General features: G+C 39.9%; 1 protein-coding gene across 8 annotated transcripts in view; it reads right to left on the bottom strand.

Moving 5' to 3' along the window:
* Nucleotides 1-19,179, bottom strand: part of MAGI1 (membrane associated guanylate kinase, WW and PDZ domain containing 1) — a 618,481-nt gene that overhangs the window by 128,512 nt on the left and 470,790 nt on the right. For all 8 annotated transcript variants that reach the window (XM_068557284.1, XM_068557286.1, XM_068557287.1 and 5 more), the window contains exon 3: nt 7,918-8,037. In XM_068557284.1, coding sequence (XP_068413385.1) covers nt 7,918-8,037 — 120 coding nt within the window. The remainder of the gene's footprint in view (nt 1-7,917; nt 8,038-19,179) is intronic.

Genomic DNA, 19,179 nt, shown 5'->3' with positions numbered 1-19,179 from the left:
CATTTCCAGGCAGCAGACTCAGGAAAGACTGGCATCCCAGTCCTGCCTGGGACGTGACCTGAGTGAGGGGCATTTGGCCGGGTTTTGTCCCCATTTCTCTTTGGTGTCTTAGACCAGCAGTCCCCAACCTTTTTGGCAGCAGGGACCGGTTTTGTGGAAGAAAATTTTTCCACGGATGGGGGTGGGGTGAATGGTTCATGCGGTAATGCGAGCAATGGGGAGTGGCAGATGAAGCTTCACTTGCTCGCCCACCACTCACCTCCTGCTGTGCAGCCCAGTTCCTAACAGGCCGCGGACCCATACCGGTCTGCAGCCAGGGGGTTGGGGACCCCATCTTAGACCATTCTCTCTCTGGATCTCAGTTCTGTCTTCTGAAGTGATGAGCTCTACTGCCTTTCCAGCTTTAAAATTTTACAACCCGGCAATTCTAAACCCCAAACAAATATTGGACCTGAAAGAATATTTGGAAGGTTATCAGATCTTGAGGTTTTATTGGTTCACTCTACTTGTCTGCCCTATCGTATGTCACGGAATGTACATAAAGAAGATTGCCTCTCCTCTGTAGTAACATCCTCTTTGGCAGGATTCAAAATTACGCTTTTCTAAAGGAGCTTAACTCTTAAAAGATGCGCTTAGCTCTCTGAAATCAGATGAGCGAGGAGGGAAGGATCTTCTTGAGTAGGTCCTCACCCGTCCTTGCAGGAGCTTTCATTCTTCCATATACGCAGATCAATCAATATGATACACCATATTAACAAACTGAAGGATAAAAATCATATGATCATCTCAATTGATACAGAAAAAGCTTTTGACAAAATTCAACACCCATTTATGATAAAAACTCTCCAGAAAGTGGGCAGAGAGGGAACTTACCTCAACATAATAAAAGCCATATATGACAAACCCACAGCCAACATCATTCTCAATGGTGAAAAACTGAAACCATTTCTACTACGATCAGGAACAAGACAAGACTGGCCACTCTCACCACTATTATTCAACATAGTTTTGGAAGTTTTAGTCACAGTAATCAGAGACGAAAAAGAAATAAAAGGAATCCAAATCGGAAGAGAAGAAGTAAAACTGTCACTGTTTGCAGATGACATGATACTATACATAAGGAATCCTAAAGATGCTACCAGAAAACTACTAGAGCTAATCAATGAATTTGCTAAAGTAGCAGGATACAAAATTAATGCACAGAAATCTCTTGCATTCTTATACACTAATGATGAAAAATCTGAAAGAGAAATTAAGGAAACACTCCCATTTACCACTGCAACAAAAAGAATGAAATACCTAGGAGTAAACCTACCTAAGGAGACAAAAGACCTGTATGCAGAAAACTATAAGATACTGATTAAAGAAATTAAAGATGATACAAACAGATGGAGAGATATACCATGTTCTTGGACTGGAAGAATCAACATTGTGAAAATGACTTTACTACCCAAAGCAATCTACAGATTCAATGCAATCCTTATCAAACTACCAATGGCATTTTTCACAGAACTAGAACAAAAAATTTCACACTTTGTATGGAAACACAAAAGACCCCAAATAGCCAAAGCAATCCTGAGAAAGAAAAACGGAGCTGGAGGAATCAGGCTCCCTGAATTCAGACTATACTACAAAGCTACAGTAATCAAGACAGTATGGTACTGGCACAAAAACAGAAATATAGAGCAATGGAACAGGATAGAAAAGACAGAGATAAACCCACCCACGTATCGTCACCTTATCTTTGATAAAGGAGGCAAGAATATACAATGGAGAAAAGACAGCCTCTTCAATAAGTGGTGCTGGGAAAACTAGACAGCTACAATATAAAGGAATGAAATTAGAACACTTCCTAACACCATACACAAAAATAAACTCAAAATGGATTAAAGACCTAAATGTAAGGCCAGACATTATAAAACTCTTAGAGGAAAACATAGGCAGAACACTCTATGACAGAAAATACAGCAAGATCCTTTTTGACCCACCTCCAAGAGAAATGGAAATAAAAACAAAAATAAACAAATGGGACCTAATGAAACTTAAAAGCTTTTGCATAGCACAGGAAACCATAAACAAGACGAAAAGACAACCCTCAGAATGGGAGAAAATATTTGCAAATGAAGCAACTGACAAAGGATTAATCTGCAAAATTTACAAGCAGCTCATGCAGCTCAATATCAAAAAACAAACAACTCAATCCAAAAATGGGCAGAAGACCTAAATAGACATTTCTCCAAAGAAGACATACAGACGGCCACGAAGCACATGAAAAGATGCTCAACATCACTAATTATTAGAGAAATGCAAATCAAAACTACAATGAGGTATCACCTCACACTGGTCAGAATGGCCATCATCAAAAAATCTACAAACAATAAATGCTAGGGAGGGTGTGGAGAAAAGGGAACCCTCTTGCACTGTTGGTGGGAATGTAAATTGATACAGCCACTATGGAGAACAGTATGGAGGTTCCTTAAAAAACTAAGAATAGAACTACCAGATGACCCAGCAATCCCACTACTGGGCATATACCCTGAGAAAACCGTAATTCAAAAAGAGTCATGTACCACAATGTTCATGGCAGCACTATTTACAATGGCCAGGACATGGAAGCAACCTACGTGACCATCGACAGATGAGTGGATAAAGAAGATGTGGCATATATATACAATGGAATATTACTCAGCCATAAAAAGAAATGAAATTGAGTTATCTGTAGTGAGGTGGATGGACCTAGAGACTGTCATACAAGGTGAAGTAAGTCAGAAAGAGAAAAACAAATACTGTATGCTAACACATATATGGAATCTAAAAAAAAAAAAGGTTCTGAAGTACCTAGGGGCAGGACAGGAATAAAGACACAGACGTAGAGAATGGACTTGAGGACACGGGGTGGGGGAAGGGTAAGCTGGGACAAAGTGAGAGAGTGGCATGGACAGATATACACTACCAAATGTAAAACAGATAGCTAGTGGAAAGCAGCCACATAGCACAGGGAGATCAGCTTGGGGCTTTGTTACCACCTAGAGGGGTGGGATAGGGAGGGTGGGAGGGAGACGCAAGAGGGAGGGGTTTTGGGGATACATATATACGTAGAGTTGATTCACTTTGTTATACAGCAGCAGCCAGCACAACAATGTAAAATAATTATACTCCAATAAAGATGCTAAAAAAAAAAAAAAAAGAACTGCCCTGGAAAATATGGCAGCCATCAGACACATATGACTATTTAAGGCTAAATTAGTTTAAACTATTAAATTTAAAATCCAGTTTCTCAGTCACAAAAATCACATGTGGCCAGTGGCTGCCATGTTGGACAGCTCAGAATACTGAACATTTCCATCACTGAAGAAAGTCCTACTGGATGGCATTGGTTCTACAGGAAGCAAGAAATGGTTCCCTGCTCCTCCATCTCTAGGACCAGCGTTCTGACCTTTTCTTGCTTCATTGCATTAGCTCTCTCTGAATTCAGGCTTTGTGGCTGGTGCTGAAACACTGAACTAATGAGATCCTCTGACGAGCTTCAGGTCAAAGGCCACTTCCTCCAGGGGACCGAATCTGATGCGAAATTCGATGTAGCACCCTTGCTAGATGCTTCTGGGGCACCCTTGTAGTTTCCTTCTCAGAACATTCAGCACGTCTCTTGAAATTGTTTAAATTTAATTTGTCTCCCAAGACTGAGGGTCTATAGAGACCCTAGAGCCACATCAGCCTGGGTTTGATTCCCAGCTCGATCTCGGGCTCACTCCATGAACTTAGCAAAGACAATGGGCATTTCTGGGCCTCATACTCTTCTTCTGTAAAATGGGGATAAACTGTACCCAGCTTGTAGGATTACTGGGTAATTAAGTGAGTTGGTACACATAATGTGCTTTGAAAAGCACCCAGCACGTAGTGTACACTGGACAAACGTTGGCAGAAATAATTAACTAAAGAACATAAGCACCTTCAAAGGCAGAGCTGCTTTGGTCTTCTGCCCTGTACGTCACACCCTGCGCCTGGGGACAATGTTGAAATGAACTGTGTGGGCTCAGAAGGGCTGGCTTTAAAACAGCACTGTCAGGAACCTGCTCTATAGATCTACTCAAAACAGTAGAGTGAGATATTTGCACAGGGATGTTCATGTCAGCACTGTTTACAAAACACCAAAAAAAGCGGGGAGACGGGCATCCAAATGTCCATCTGCAGGGGACTCGATAAATAAACTACATATATTCATACAATGGGATATGCTGCAGCATTTATAAAGAATGAGGTGGGACTGTGCACTTAACACACCTCCAAGATGTGTTAAGTACAATGGACAAGAATGCAGTGAAATAAACAGGTATACATATGTTTATGCCGATTATGTCTAAGTTTTCTGAATCTTTGCACTAGACCCTTTAACAGCGGTTTCCTAGGAGAAGGAGGAGAATCAATTTAGACTTAAATATACTTAAGTTCTTTACTCTAGAAAGAATTCCATCATGTACATTCATGACTTTTCCTTAAAACTGTTTAAAAGTCTTGCTGTGAAGAGTGATTTGTGTTGTGGTGTCTTCCTCTTTGGAACCAGGACAGGCCAAGAGGAAAAAAAATGTGAGCAGGGCAAACAGACAGTGAGTACCTGGGAAGTAAATAAAGATATTTTACTGGTAAATCCACTGGTTTACTGACTAGGAGAAGGGGGAGGGAACCCATCCACCAGGGTGGCAATTTCAGACCGGTCGTGTGTGTAAATATAAGAGCTAACAGGCTGATGGAGAGCTTACATGTGTCAGATGCTGTGCTCAGCCCTTTCCAATTATTGTCTCATTTAATCCTACCTATGAGAAAGCACTATTATTATCCTCATTCTACCGAAGGGAAAATGAAGACATGGAGCATTAAGCAACTTGCTGGAGGGCACACAGCTCAACAACAGAGGGCCTGAGACTCAAACTCTGGCAGGGCCACAGCCCAGCCTGCACGCTTGCTACTGTCCAATAGACAGAGCCGCCATCGAGGGGCTAGTCCAGGGGGAGCAAAGACAGAGAAAGCTCTTGAAGATCTATCCTGCCCTATTCCTGTGACAGTATCCAGCATTTCATAAAAATTCCATTTTGCTTTCAGCTTATGAGAGTCAACACAATACATTCCAGTTGCTTCCAAAAAACTATGAGCTGTCTCATATGACAGGGAAATCATACAGCTAAAAGGTCAAAAGGCTGAAGAACACAGTCAAATGGCTGAAAAATGGAGTGGATTCATATGTGGCAAAAGAGAATTTCAACTCAAAAATAACTGAGCGACATTCACAGAAAGATGGTTTTGTGGAAGGATGATAAGACATTTTCTGAAAAACTTTTTCCTGTTGCTACCCACCAGGAAGTTGGGTGAAAGTACCAATGAGCTATTTTTACAACTTTTTAGTTACATCCAGGATCTTCTGGGGTTTTCCAGAAAGTGCATGGAATCTGAAAGTCCAACAACTGTGTTTGTTTCCTGGCTCTTGCCTTCTAGAACCAGCTGCACAACCTTGAGAAAGTTCCTAAATGATACCTGGCCTCAGCATCCCCATCTAAAAAGTCAGGGATAATAGCTACCTCTGTCAAAGTGATCAAATTATTGGGAAAATAAAGTGGCTCCACCTATGTAACACTTGTAACATAACCACCTCAATAAAATGAGTTGATTTTCTTTTTTGTCCCAGACAAACTGTTGTCTAACCACATACTTTTCTTTTTCAACCCAGTACTCTTTGGCATTTCACAACCACTCCCACATTTAACCTCTCCAAAAAGGCAAATGGATGTTTTTTATATTAGGGGCACAAGCTCCCCTGATGGGCATAATAACTGATTTCAGATAAGACAATTCACTTTCTTAAACCAAAGAGGATCCACACTTGCTCTATTCTTAGCCACTTGAATTTTTAACTGGATTCACATTTACAAAACAACACATTGAAGAAGCTCTTGGTACCTCCACTCAGGCCCCCATCCCTTCCCTCCCCTCACTCCTAGACCTTAATAAATCATTCTTGCCTCGGGCATTCTCAGATGCCCTCCCAGCCCACCAACCACCAGTCACATCCCAACACCTCAAGGAAACTACGACAATTGATAATCAGCAATACTCAAAGTAAATCTTCCTGAATTCACAATACAGGAATTTGATTAATACCTAACCAATGTTAAATGTATATTCACAATTTGAAAATAAACAGTAGGTACAAAGATAACGTTCTTCCCTGTCCCCCTGCAAAAAATATCAAACCAGAATCAGCATCCCTAATATTTATGATCATTACTTAATTATTAGCCACTGCCTGGAACAGGGCAATTATCATATCAAAGTTATAATACCCCTAATAAAACAACAGCCTATTTCATATTCATCCTTTGTTTTTAAGTCTCATCTTGAAAATGCCACTGGGATCGTCCAATAAGTCCAAATATATTTTTTTTAAATCCAGATTTATAGAATTGCCATTACATGATGCTATCTTTTTTTTTTAATTTAATTTAATTTTATTATTTATTTTTGTCTGTGTTGGGTCTTCGTTTCTGTGCGAGGGCTTTCTCTAGTTGCGGCAAGCGGGGGCCGCTCTTCATCGCGGTGCGCGGGCCTTACACTATCGTGGCCTCTCTTGTTGCGGAGCACAGGCTCCAGACGCGCAGGCTCAGTAATTGTGGCTCACGGGCCCAGTTGCTCTGTGGCATGTGGGATCTTCCCAGACCAGGGCTCGAACCCGTGTCCCCTGCATTAGCAGGCAGATTCTCAACCACTGCGCCACCAGGGAAGCCCAATAAGTCCAAATTTTGAGTTTAGAAAAAGTACACATAATATAATAACTTGACCTACTTACTATTAATAGTATCATAGTATGCCCTTCTGTCTCAAATAATAACACTCAACAGAGCAATCAAGCTATAATATTGTTTTCAGAAAAGATAAGTTTAATTTCCCCCCTACATTTGGCTTTGAGCTTGCAATCTGATTTGTAGGATCTCATCCTACAGATTTTCACCTGTGTGAAATGATTTATATCCATGTTATTCAACACAGTTGTATTTTGAAATATTAAAAATGTTTATCCAAAGGGACCACGTTAAATAAATTATGGTCCACCTATTTGAAGAGATTACACAGCCACTTAAAAAAGAAAACAAGAAGTGCTCTATTACTGAACTGCGAAGACCTGTACGACATACTGTTATATAAAAGAGCAAAGTGCCAAACAGCATGTAGTGTATACTACCTTCTGTATAAGACAGGGAAGAAATGAGAACACACATATGAAACACATATGAGTATGTGTACACTTGCACATGTGTTTGTATTAACATTAAACAGTTTCAGAAGGGAAATCAGAAACGAGTAACAGCGGTTGTAATATCTGGGGAAAGGAGAAATGGAAATTAGGCAGGTGGAAGACAGATCTAGGAAAGAGCTTACTTATCGAATACTTCTGAAATATTCTGCTTTAGGAACCATGTAAATGTATCATCTACTCAAAAAATACATTAAATAGCAATTGGTGGTAAAAAATGACATTCCAGTCCCTTGAGATTAAGACACCACTACCAATAAGGTCATATTTTATGACTGACTATGATTCTTCTTCCTCTTCTTTCTTATACCGTACATGCCCATATTAAACACACACACACATGCACACACACACACATGCGCGCACATGTTTAAATCAATAAATTAGAGAAAACTCCTCGAGTGAAAAAAAAAAACCCAATTATTTTTAAAGCGCTCCACAAAGCCTTATTCCATATTCCATATATTTTATTATTATTATTCCCCTTCAGGTGAACTGCAGTCTCCTAGAGATGTTCAGACTTCACTAGTCCACAGAATCTTTGCCTGGATGGCCCTGGATCCTCTGCAGGACCCAGCAGACAGGTGTCCTCACTGCTGCCATACACATCAGCTCACCTTCGTAGGTGCCGACTTCTAGAAGAGTCCCGCTCCGCTCTAGGTCCAAGAACTCCTTCACAGTCAGAAAGCTGTAGTCCACGCCAGGCACCTCTCCTTCTCTGGGAGACCGGGTTGTGCCTGCAGCAGACAAGACAAAGGCACAAGAAATCATCAGTCCACTGAAACAGGAAGCACCCCATCCAGGTGTAATTAAAATAACCTGTTCAGTCAGCTGGAGTACCTAAACTGACAGACCCACCTACTGAGACAGGGACCTGGTAAAGACAACTTCTTTCTAGCAGAAAAGTATCCTCACTTCCATCCTCTGATGCCCGGGCCCCTCAAATGCAAGAAAGAGAAAACCAAGCACAGCAAGGCAACCCAGGGAGATTTTTATCACTTAAAAAAACGCACTGAATGAAAAGGGTGAACTGGATTTTATACAGGTGACATTCACAATCAGCAGCTTTTAGGGATCCAGTAAGTTCTAAAAAAGACATCCACCTTAAGCTCAGAGCCTAAGGGGTTTATATTTTTATCATAGGCCTCAAAATTCTTGTGTTCCTCAACACATCTGGCAACTTCCAATGTAATAAGCCCTTTGAAGAAAATGACAGCCACTGCATAAACACATCACTAGAGAAATTCAATTGCCCAAGATCTGTGGCTGGATACCTCCCAGGGATTAAAATGTTGCTGCTCTCCATGTAATTAATATGTTTGGCAAAAAGAGGCCACCCATAAGTTCTGATGGGAGAAAAAGGACAATGCATTTGCTAGAAAATTCTCCCCCTGAATTAATCTCATCAAAGACTAATAAATATAACGATTCTTCTTATGAAATAACACAGAGCCTCTAGAATATTTAAGTCACCCAGCTCAGGTGCTGGGCGGGAGACCTATCAATTTAGCCCAACCTCACCCCAAAGTGTGGAAGGAATATGGTTTACACACAAAACAAAAAAAGAAAATAAACCAAGAAGCAATTACATAGTGTATACTAGGAACCTATGTTCAACGTTAGGGGAGACCAAAAAAGAGCGAAACTCATGACTTCTCCTACATTCAAGTTAGGGGATATGATCAACATGGGTTCATTTTGCAAGGCACCATTACCTATGGCGCTTTCAGATCAATGTTTTTTTAATATAATAAGCAGGGATTTTTCCCTAGCCCTAATTCTCCCTAAAACAATGAAATAAGCAACTGTATGTATGTTAGCTCCAGTGCTCATGGCAGAGCACAGTCTCTGATCATGTGAATTTCCATGCACTTACAGTGGATATCCAGAATTCTCTTAAATCAAAAAACTCAACACTTGTTGCATACTTCATTCAGGCTAAACACATTTTTAAACAAGCCCCGTTTTTCTATTATCTGAAATTTGAGTGTTATAAACAGCTGCAAACTGTCCATAGAACAATTATATTACAAATGTTAGCTTATGCCCAGCACGGTGGGACTTTCTGGTAAAGAAGCCTGCTTGTATAGTGTCCAGCAGTCTACTCTTGTAGTGTATCCTAATTTGTTCCCATTTCTGGCTCCCCTGACAGACGATGACAAGGCCACTGAGGTGCTTCACAATGTTTATATCTCTGGTGTCAAGCACATGGTGGGTATTCCAGAAGCATAAACTGTACCATATACTGCTGTAGAGCAGGTATATAGAATGGGAATGATGAATTCATAGTCTGTCTGGCTCACCAGGCTGTGGTCTTGGGCATGTTCCTGAGCTTCTGCTATTTCTCAGTTTCCTCACCTGTGAAATAAGGATAATAATACTACCTACACTATAGGTTTGTTGTGTGTATTGAGTGGGATAAGACTTTTAGAAGGCTAAGCTCAATAACTGCTACCAGATATATAGTTTATGTTACTATTAGAATGAAATGAGTTGGTAGACTATTATAGTTCAAATTTTATATACACATATAATTAATTATATATATTAATACATTACATATATTATTACATGTTTCATTTTTTTCAAGAATTATTCACTAAGGCCCCAATACCTGCTGGGCAGCAATTTAGGCACTGGAGAAGAAGCCAAAGCCCCTACCCTAATGGAATTTATATTTTATTATGAAAGACAGATTATAAATATGTATATGGATATACCATATAATTTCAAGTGTTTGAAAGTGTCTTAGAGGGAGGAAGCAAGGTGAGGAGTAGAAAAGCTACTTGAGACAGGTAATCAGGAAAAGCCTGGCTAAGGAGGCGCCATCTAAACTGAGAGCAGCACAAAGGTGATGGGAAAAGCATCCCAGCCTGGGCAAAGGCCAAGGGCTTAGAAGTAGGAATACATTTAGCATGTTGGGGGAAGGGCAAAAAGTCCAGAGTTAACTGTAGCAGAGCAATGGAAAAGAGGTTAGAAATGAAAGCAAGTGGCCAGATGATGCTGGCCACAGCAAACATTTCATATTTTATTCTAAGGATGATGCGAAGCAACTAGAGGGTTTTGAGCAGGATGGTACCATGATTTATTTTTAAAAGATCACTGAGCTAAGGGCAGAAAACAGGCAGAGTAGGAGGGTGAGGTGGGCAAAAACAGAAGCAAGAAGACAAGTTAGTTGGTTACTACAGTGTCCAGGTGAGAAAAAAAAAATCAGGGCACAGACAAGAACAGTAGACAAAGGTGACAAGAAGCAGTGAGATTTCTATTATGAACTGTAAACATTTTAAACAGCTATAAGACAGGCCGCAGGACAGATGTATTAAAAGTACATCACTTCATCAGGCCATGCTAAGTCTATATTTTAAAGACAGAACCTGCTGATGGAGTGGATGGAGTGTATAAGAAAAACAAAAGAATAAGGACTGCCATCTTATTCTTTGACCTGGGCAAATGGGTTCTGCCATTTACAGAGATCAAGAAGATGGGGGAAATGGCTTTTAGGGGAAAAAATTTAAGAGTTCACTTCTGAACATGTAAAAAGTATGAAATGCCTATCAGACACCTGGATGTAGAGAGCTGTGAACAGGTGACTATGTAAATCTGAAGATCAGAGTGGCGGTTGGGTCTTGAACTTGGGAGTCATCAGTAAACCACCGGCATTTGAAGGCAAGAGACAGAAAGAGATAATCGAGGGAGAGAGAGAGTATAGAAAAAGCAGCCAAGAAGTTTGACTTAAACACAAAAACCTTATAATTTTTAGAAACTGAGACGAGGAGGAAGATCCTCAGAGGAGACTAAGAGACAACAGTCAGCAAGGCGGGAGCAGAGGAGTAGGGTGTGATGCCTCAGAGCCAAGTGCAAAAGCTGTTCAGCCAGCTACTTGGAAAACACAAACAGTCTATACATCATAGTGGGAAATTCCAGCGCAGGGCGAGAACAGAATCTCTTTGAAACTTGCTGTGAAAGAATCTGTCCTAAATATGTTTTATATGGCAACTCACATATTTGGCCTCCATACCAAAATTCTATTAACTTAATCCACCCCCCCCCCCCAAAATGAGGATAAATAAGACCAAACAAAAGATTTGTTGGGTTTTTAAAGTCTTCTACACCACACAGGATTGGTTTTTTTTTCCCTCCAATAACCATCTTTAATCTTTGTCATTTCTTCCCACGTTTTCTGAACCAATTTCTCAGTGTAACTATAAAGACAACAATAACCTCTGGGTCTTAATTTCCTGAAAGGATTGAAAACAATCAAGAACTTGAAAAATGGAACATTTTAAAGGAAAAATGAAAACGAGCAGACCTCATTTTCCCCTGGAAATAAATATGCTTAGAAGGACCTTTGAGCAGCAGGGGAAGGGGGTGGGGGTGGGGGCAGGTATATCTCCACCCACAAAACCTTCAGGGTTTATTACCCAGACAAAACCTTTCCACTCTGCAGGCCAGGAGGAGGTTTACACTGTTATCCTCTGAGCAACCTGCCCTGGGTCTGGGCCCACATGACCAGGCTCCATTCAGTGACGCTAGGGAGAAAGGGCCTGGGAGGGGACCCCGCCTCCTCTTTTCTTCCAGCAGAATGACAGGCTGCCTGCTGGACACACGCCTGGCAGATGGCATTTCAAAGGTTTTTCAGGAGCCATCTGGGGTGGGTACAATTATTACAAACCACTCTTCTAACAAAGCCAGAAGGGTTACTTCCTGGCAGAAGAGAAGTAAAACAAATTCTATCATGTTTTTCGGGGACGGCATAATAAAAAAATTTTTAGAAAATCACCAGGCCGACAAACAGAGGTTGCTATAGCCTACCAACATTGCTTTTTGCCGGTCTAGCTAGAAATCAGGCCATCGATATCTTGCACTTATTATGTTTGAACAAACAAACACAGTGCCCACTTCCTCGCTTTCCAAAAGGGGGAAAAAAAAAAAAGAAAGAAAGAAAAAGAGAGAGAGAGAGATTATCAAACACCAGGAAAAAAATAATAGCCTCCATTTACTGGATGCTTACGTACGTCCTAGGCAAGGTGTTAATAAGCACTTAATCAATACTGCTGTATCTAATCTTCCGAGGAAACACAGAAGGATTGTTATTATACTCATTTTTTGATGAGGAAGCTGATACCCAGAGAAGTAAAGTAACGTTCCCAAGGTCACATAACAAGTAAGCTGGGCAGAGCTATGGTTTGAAAGTAGGCAATCTGACTTTACTATCCCTCATTGGAAACCACTGTTGGCCAATAGAACTTGCTGCCGGAACGGAAATGATCCATAGATGTGAGTCTAACATGGTAGCCACTAGCCACATCTGGTTATTATTATTTTGATTATATACATTTCAGGTGTACAACGTTATAGTTCAACATCTGTATACATGTGGTTATTGATACGTGGCTAACGTGACAGAGGAGTTGAATTGAAATTTTGTCTAATTTTAATTACTTTAGATTTAAATAGCCACATGTGGCAACTGGACTAGCCAGTGCAATTCTAAACTAGGAGGGCATTTCCGGTACAATGTTCACTAGCACGCCCCCAAAGCACTTCCAGCTCTCAAAATAAAAACAAGAAACATATCAAACTGCAGAATCTTGTACTCATACAGGAAACCCATCCTTTTAAAAACTCTTATATGCTTTGAAAAATGATCTAGTCAAACTGTATGTTTTGTACTAAAAATTCCGTTTGGTTCCTGTTGGCTATGGTCTCTTAGAAAAAAAAATTCTCCTTAGATAAATTGTGGCATCATCACTTATAGCCAAAACAAAACCCAAAAACCAGACCAAAACAAATGCAGTCGCCCCAAATAAACAAACAAATAAAACTGAGTGCCTATGAATATGGGAATGACTGAATGAAATACGGTAGAGTCACCCTTAGGAAATATATATGCATATATATTTTTGCTATATAAAGAATACTTGTTAGATGTACATGCAGTTACCAGAAAGAATATCTACAATGTACAGTTGAGTGATATAAAGTGCAAAAAAAAAAAAAAAAAATCACTGCATTTTATTGAAAAAGAGGAAAGAAAGCCCTACGGGTGCTGCATGTTTTATGAGTTAATAAATAGTTAAACGGAGGGAACAAACCCTTAACAGTGGCAACCTCAGGAGGGCGGGTTCAGAAATGGGAAGAGAAAAAAGGACTGTTTCTTTAAATCTCTCTGAATTGCACCACTGCTCACGTAGTTGTTTTGGCACTTTATAAATCAAATAAAATAATTATTTAAGAAATCTTTACCTGATCCTTGGGCTTCCTACTCAAACAACTTTAATATTAGCTTAGTCCTTGCAAAAACGTGCCAAAGAATAGAGCCTCCAAGTGAATCAAACACACAATATTTCCCAAGGTTTCCCACCTCATAGAAAGCCAGCATCAATGTCTCCAACACTTGCCTTTAGCTATGAATAGGAATACAGGACAAATAAAGTTGAGAAGGTGGCACTATTTTTCTGCCTGATTTTGGTTTTTAAACCTCAAACTGTTCATCACTTAAACAGAGTCCTTTTGAAGTGTTAAAATTTAACAAGATTTGCACCAGAGCAGTGAATACTATCAGGCTTTTCTGCCACCAGATCATAACTTAACAAGTTAATTTGAGCTACGCCCTGCTGACTGTCTCAGTATGAGTTAGCAATGCCCCCAAACGTTTGTCCCGAAAGCTTGAGTGGCTGCTTGCTTCTTGGGCACATTCTATGGTTCATAAACTTTCAGTGTACCTGGCATGAGTGACCCTTGCTGAGGAAATCAGAAAACGACCTTCCTTGTCATCAAACTCCACAAACTATGGCTACAGAAATGAAACCAGATTCGGAGCTCATTTGCCCTCTCTTTGTATTCTAGAAATTCTCTTGAAATATCCAGTTAAGGCAGCAAAGAATCCTAGAAATGAGACACTAACATGCTATTTCCTACTGCTACGTGTTTCCAATACCATTAGGTTTCTAGGCAAGCCGTCACTCAGCACCTATCCAACTTGCCTCAAGGCCAGGTTGCTAATACAGTGATCATTACTCTACTAAGATTAAACTATTAATACTCAAGGATATCAACTGATGTTAAATTCATTTGGGTCTTGCTTATCCAAACCTAACAATAAGACTTCCAAAAATTATAGTCATCCCAACCGCTTCCATGTTAAAGAAAGTGCATGATTTTCTATAATAAAACAAGTATTTACATTGCTTGAAATTGGTTAAATATCCAGGATAGCCTTATACTATTTATTCTTTAGTTGATGGAGATGAAGCAGAGTAGAACATGTTGTTTCCCCAAATTCACTCAGTTACCTACCACTCACACAATTTTTGCCCTATCGGTACCAGCAGTACTACTGACTCAGTATTTTCACTTCAAGTTAAAGCTGTTTAAAAAACTTAAATATATTCATGTAAAAAGGAAATGCTTAACTGCTACATACCTATCACAATGGATTTAAAAAAAAAATCTTACAATACCACATGCTGGCAAAAACATGGAGCAACTGGAACTCTCAAACGTTGTTGCCAAGGATGCAAAATGGTACAGCTACTGGGAAAAGAGTTTGGCAGTTTGCTAAAAAGTTAAACATAAATCGACCATATGACCCCAAAATCACACTTCTAAATATTTATCCTAGAGAAATGAAAACTTACATTCACACGAAAACCTACATACAAATGTTTATAGCAGCTCGATGCATAATCAACCCAAAAGAGAAAAACAACCTGAACGTCCTTCAACTGGTGAATGGATACACTGTGGTAAGTCCCTACAATGAACTTGGCTAAAGTACAGATGTACACAACAACATGGATTAATCTCAAATAGAATGCCTAAGTCTAAGAAAAGCCAGACTCACAAGGCTACATACTGTATAATTCCATTTCAGTGATATTCAATAAAAGGCAGTACTACTACAACAAAGGAGAAGCCACAATGAGACGGTAGGAAGGGCGCAATCAGAGTAAAATCAAATCCCATAACTGGTGGGTGGGTGACTCACAGACTGGCGAACACTTATGCCACAGAAGTCCACCCACTGGAGTGAGGGTTCTGAGCCCCACGTCAGGCTTCCCAACCTGGGGGTCCGGCAACGGGAGGAGGAATTCATAGAGAATCAGACTTTGAAGCCTAGTGGGAATTGACTGCAAGACTTTGACAGGACTGGGGGAAACAGAGAACCCACTCTTGGAGGGCGCGCACAAAACAGCGTGCGCATCGGGACCCAGGGGAAGGAGCAGTGACCCTGGGGGAGACTGAACGAGACCTACCTGCTAGTGTTGAAAGGTCTCCTGCAGAGGCGGGGGTGGCTCTGTTTCACCGTGGGGACAAGGACACTGGCAGCAGAAGTTCTGGGAAGTACTCCTTGGCGTGAGCCCTCCCAGAGTCTGTCATTAGCCCCACCAAAGAGCCCAGGTAGGCTCCAGGGTTGGGTTGCCTCAGGCAAAACAACCAACAGGGAGGGAACCCAGCCCCACCCATCAACAGTCAAGTGGATTAAGGTTTTACTGAGCTCTGACTGCCACAGCAACAGTCAGCTCTACCCACCACCAGAGCCTCCCATCAAGCCTCTTAGATAGCCTCAACCACCAGAGGGCAGACAGCAGAAGCAAGAAAAACTGAAATCCTGCAGCCTGTGGAACAAAAACCACATTCACAGAAAGATAGACAAGATGAAAAGGCAGAGGGCTATGTACCAGATGAAGGAACAAGAAAAAACCCCAGAAAAACAACAAAGTGAAGTGGAGATAGGCAACCTTCCAGAAAAAGAATTCAGAATAATGATAGTGAAGATGATCCAGGACCTCGGAATAAGAATGGAGGCAAAGATTGAGAAGATGCAAGAAATGATTAACAAAGACCTAGAAGAATTAAAGAACAAACAAACAGAGATGACCAATACAATAACTGAAATGAAAACTACACTAGAAGGAATCAATAGCAGAATAAATGAGGCAGAAGAACGGATAAGTGACCTGGAAGACAGAATGGTGGAATTCACTGCTGCGGAACAGACTAAAGAAAAAAGAATGAAAAGAAATGAAGACAGCCTAAGAGACCTCTGGACAACATTAAACACAACAACATTCGCATTATAGGGGTCCCAGAAGGAGAAGAGAGAGAGAAAGGACCAGAGAAAATATCTGAAGAGATTATAGTCAAAAACTTCCCTAACATGGGAAAGGAAATAGCCACCCAAGTCCAGGAAGTGCAGAGAGTCCCATACAGGATAAACCCAAGGAGAAACACGCTGAGACACATAGTCATCAAATTGGCAAAAATTAAAGACAAAGAAAAATTATTGAAAGCAGCAAGGGAAAAATGACAAATAACATACAAGGGAACTCCCATAAGGTTAACAGCTGATTTCTCAGCAGAAACTCTGCAAGCCAGAAGGGAGTGGCATGATATACTTAAAGTGATGAAAGGGAAGAACCTACAACCAAGATTACTCTACCCGGCAAGGATCTCATTTAGATTTGATGGAGAAATCAAAAGCTTTACAAACAAGCAAAAGCTAAGAGAATTCAGCACCACCAAACCAGCTCTACAACAAATGCTAAAGGAACTTCTCTAAGTGGGAAACACAAGAGAAGACAAGGACCTACAAAAACAAACCCAAAACAATTAAGAAAATGGTCATAGGAACATACATGTCGATAATTACCTTAAAACATGAATGGATTAAATGCTCCAACCAAAAGACACAGGCTTGCTGAATGGATACAAAAACAAGACCCATATATATGCTGTCTACAAGAGACCCACTTTAGACCTAGGGACACATACAGACTGAAAGTGAGGGGATGGAAAAAGATATTCCATGCAAATGGAAATCAAAAGAAACCTGGAGTAGTAATATTCATATCAGATAAAATAGGCTTTAAAATAAAGAGTGTTACAAGAGACAAGGAAGGACACTACATAATGATCAAGGGATCAATCCAAGAAGAAGATATAACAATTATAAATACATATGCACTCAACATAGGAGCACCTCAATACATAAGGCAACTGCTAACAGCTATAAAAGAGGAAATCGACAGTAACACAATAATAGTGGGGGACTTTAACACCTCACTTACACCAATGGACAGATCATCCAAAATGAAAATAAATAAGGAAACACAAGCTTTAAATGACGCAATAGACCAGATAGATTTAATTGATATTTATAGGACATTCCATCCAAAAACAGCAGATTACACGTTCTTCTCAAGTGCGCACGGAACATTCTCCAGGATAGATCACATCCTGGGTCACAAATCAAGCCTTAGTAAAATTAAGAAAATTGAAATAACATCAAGGATCTTTTCTGACCACAACGTTATGAGATTAGAAATGAATTACAGGGAAAAAAACGTAAAAAACACAAACACATGGAGGCTAAACAATACGTTACTCAATAACCAAGAGATCACTGAAGAAATCAAAGAGGAAATCAAAAAATACCTAGAGACAAATGACAATGAAAACACGACGACCCAAAACCTATGGGATGCAGCAAAAGCAGTTCTAAGGGGGAAGTTTATAGCTATACAAGCCTACCTAAAGAAACAAGAAAAATCTCAAGTAAACAATCTAACCTTACACCTAAAGAAACTAGAGAAAGAAGAACAAACAAAACCCAAAGTTAGCAGAAGGAAAGGAATCATAAAGATCAGAGCGGAAATAAATGAAATAGAAACAAAGAAAACAATAGCAAAGATCAATAAAACTAAAAGCTGGTTCTTTGAGAAGATAAACAAAATTGATAAGCCATTAGCCAGACTCATCAAGAAAAAGAGGGAGAGGACTCAAATCAATAAAATCAGAAAAGAAAAAGGAGAAGTTACAACAGACACCGCAGAAATACAAAGCATCCTAAGAGACTACTACAAGCACCTCTATGCCAATAAAATGGGCAACCTGGAAGAAATGGACAAATTCTTAGAAAGGTATAACCTTCCAAGACTGAACCAGGAAGAAATAGAAAATATGAACAGACCAATCACAAGTAATGAAATTGAAACTGTGATTAAAAATCTTCCAACAAACAAAAGTCCAGGACCAGATGGCTTCACAGGTGAATTCTATCAAACATTTAGAGAAGAGCTAACACCCATCCTTCTCAAACTCTTCCAAAAAATTGCAGAGGAAGGAACACTCCAACTCATTCTATGAGGCCACCATCACCCTGATACCAAAACCAGACAAAGATAATACAAAAAAAAGAAAATTACAGGCCAATATCACTGATGAATATAGATGCAAAAATCCTCAACAAAATACTAGCAAACAGAATCCAACAACACATTAAAAGGATCATACACCACGATCAAGTGGGATTTCTCCCAGGGATGCAAGGATTCTTCAATATATGCAAATCAATCAATGTGATACAGCATATTAACAAATTGAAGAATAAAAACCATATGATCATCTCAATAGATGCAGAAAAAGCTTTTGACAAAATTCAACACTCATTTATGATAAAAACTCTCCAGAAAGTGGGCATAGAGGGAACCTACCTCAACATAATAAAGGCCATATACGACAAACCCACAGCAAACATCATTCTCAATGGTGAAAAACTGAAAGCATTTCCTCTAAGATCAGGAACGAGACAAGGATGTCCACTCTCACCACTATTATTCAACATAGCTTTGGAAGTCCTAGCCACGGCAATCAGAGCAGAAAAAGAAATAAAAGGAATACAAATTGGAAAAGAAGAAGTAAAACTGTCACTGTTTGCAGATGACATGATACTATACATAGAGAATCCTAAAACTGCCACCAGAAAACTACTACAGCTAATTAATGAATTTGGTAAAGTTGCAGGATAGAAAATTAATGCACAGAAATCTCTTGCATTCCTATACACTAATGATGAAAAATCTGAAAGAGAAATT

Source organism: Eschrichtius robustus, chromosome 12 (assembly GCF_028021215.1).
Source record: "Eschrichtius robustus isolate mEscRob2 chromosome 12, mEscRob2.pri, whole genome shotgun sequence".
Lineage (NCBI taxonomy): Eukaryota > Metazoa > Chordata > Mammalia > Artiodactyla > Eschrichtiidae > Eschrichtius > Eschrichtius robustus.
The sequence above is the reverse complement of the archived record's forward strand: the minus strand, read 5'-3'. Positions and strand labels throughout refer to the sequence as shown.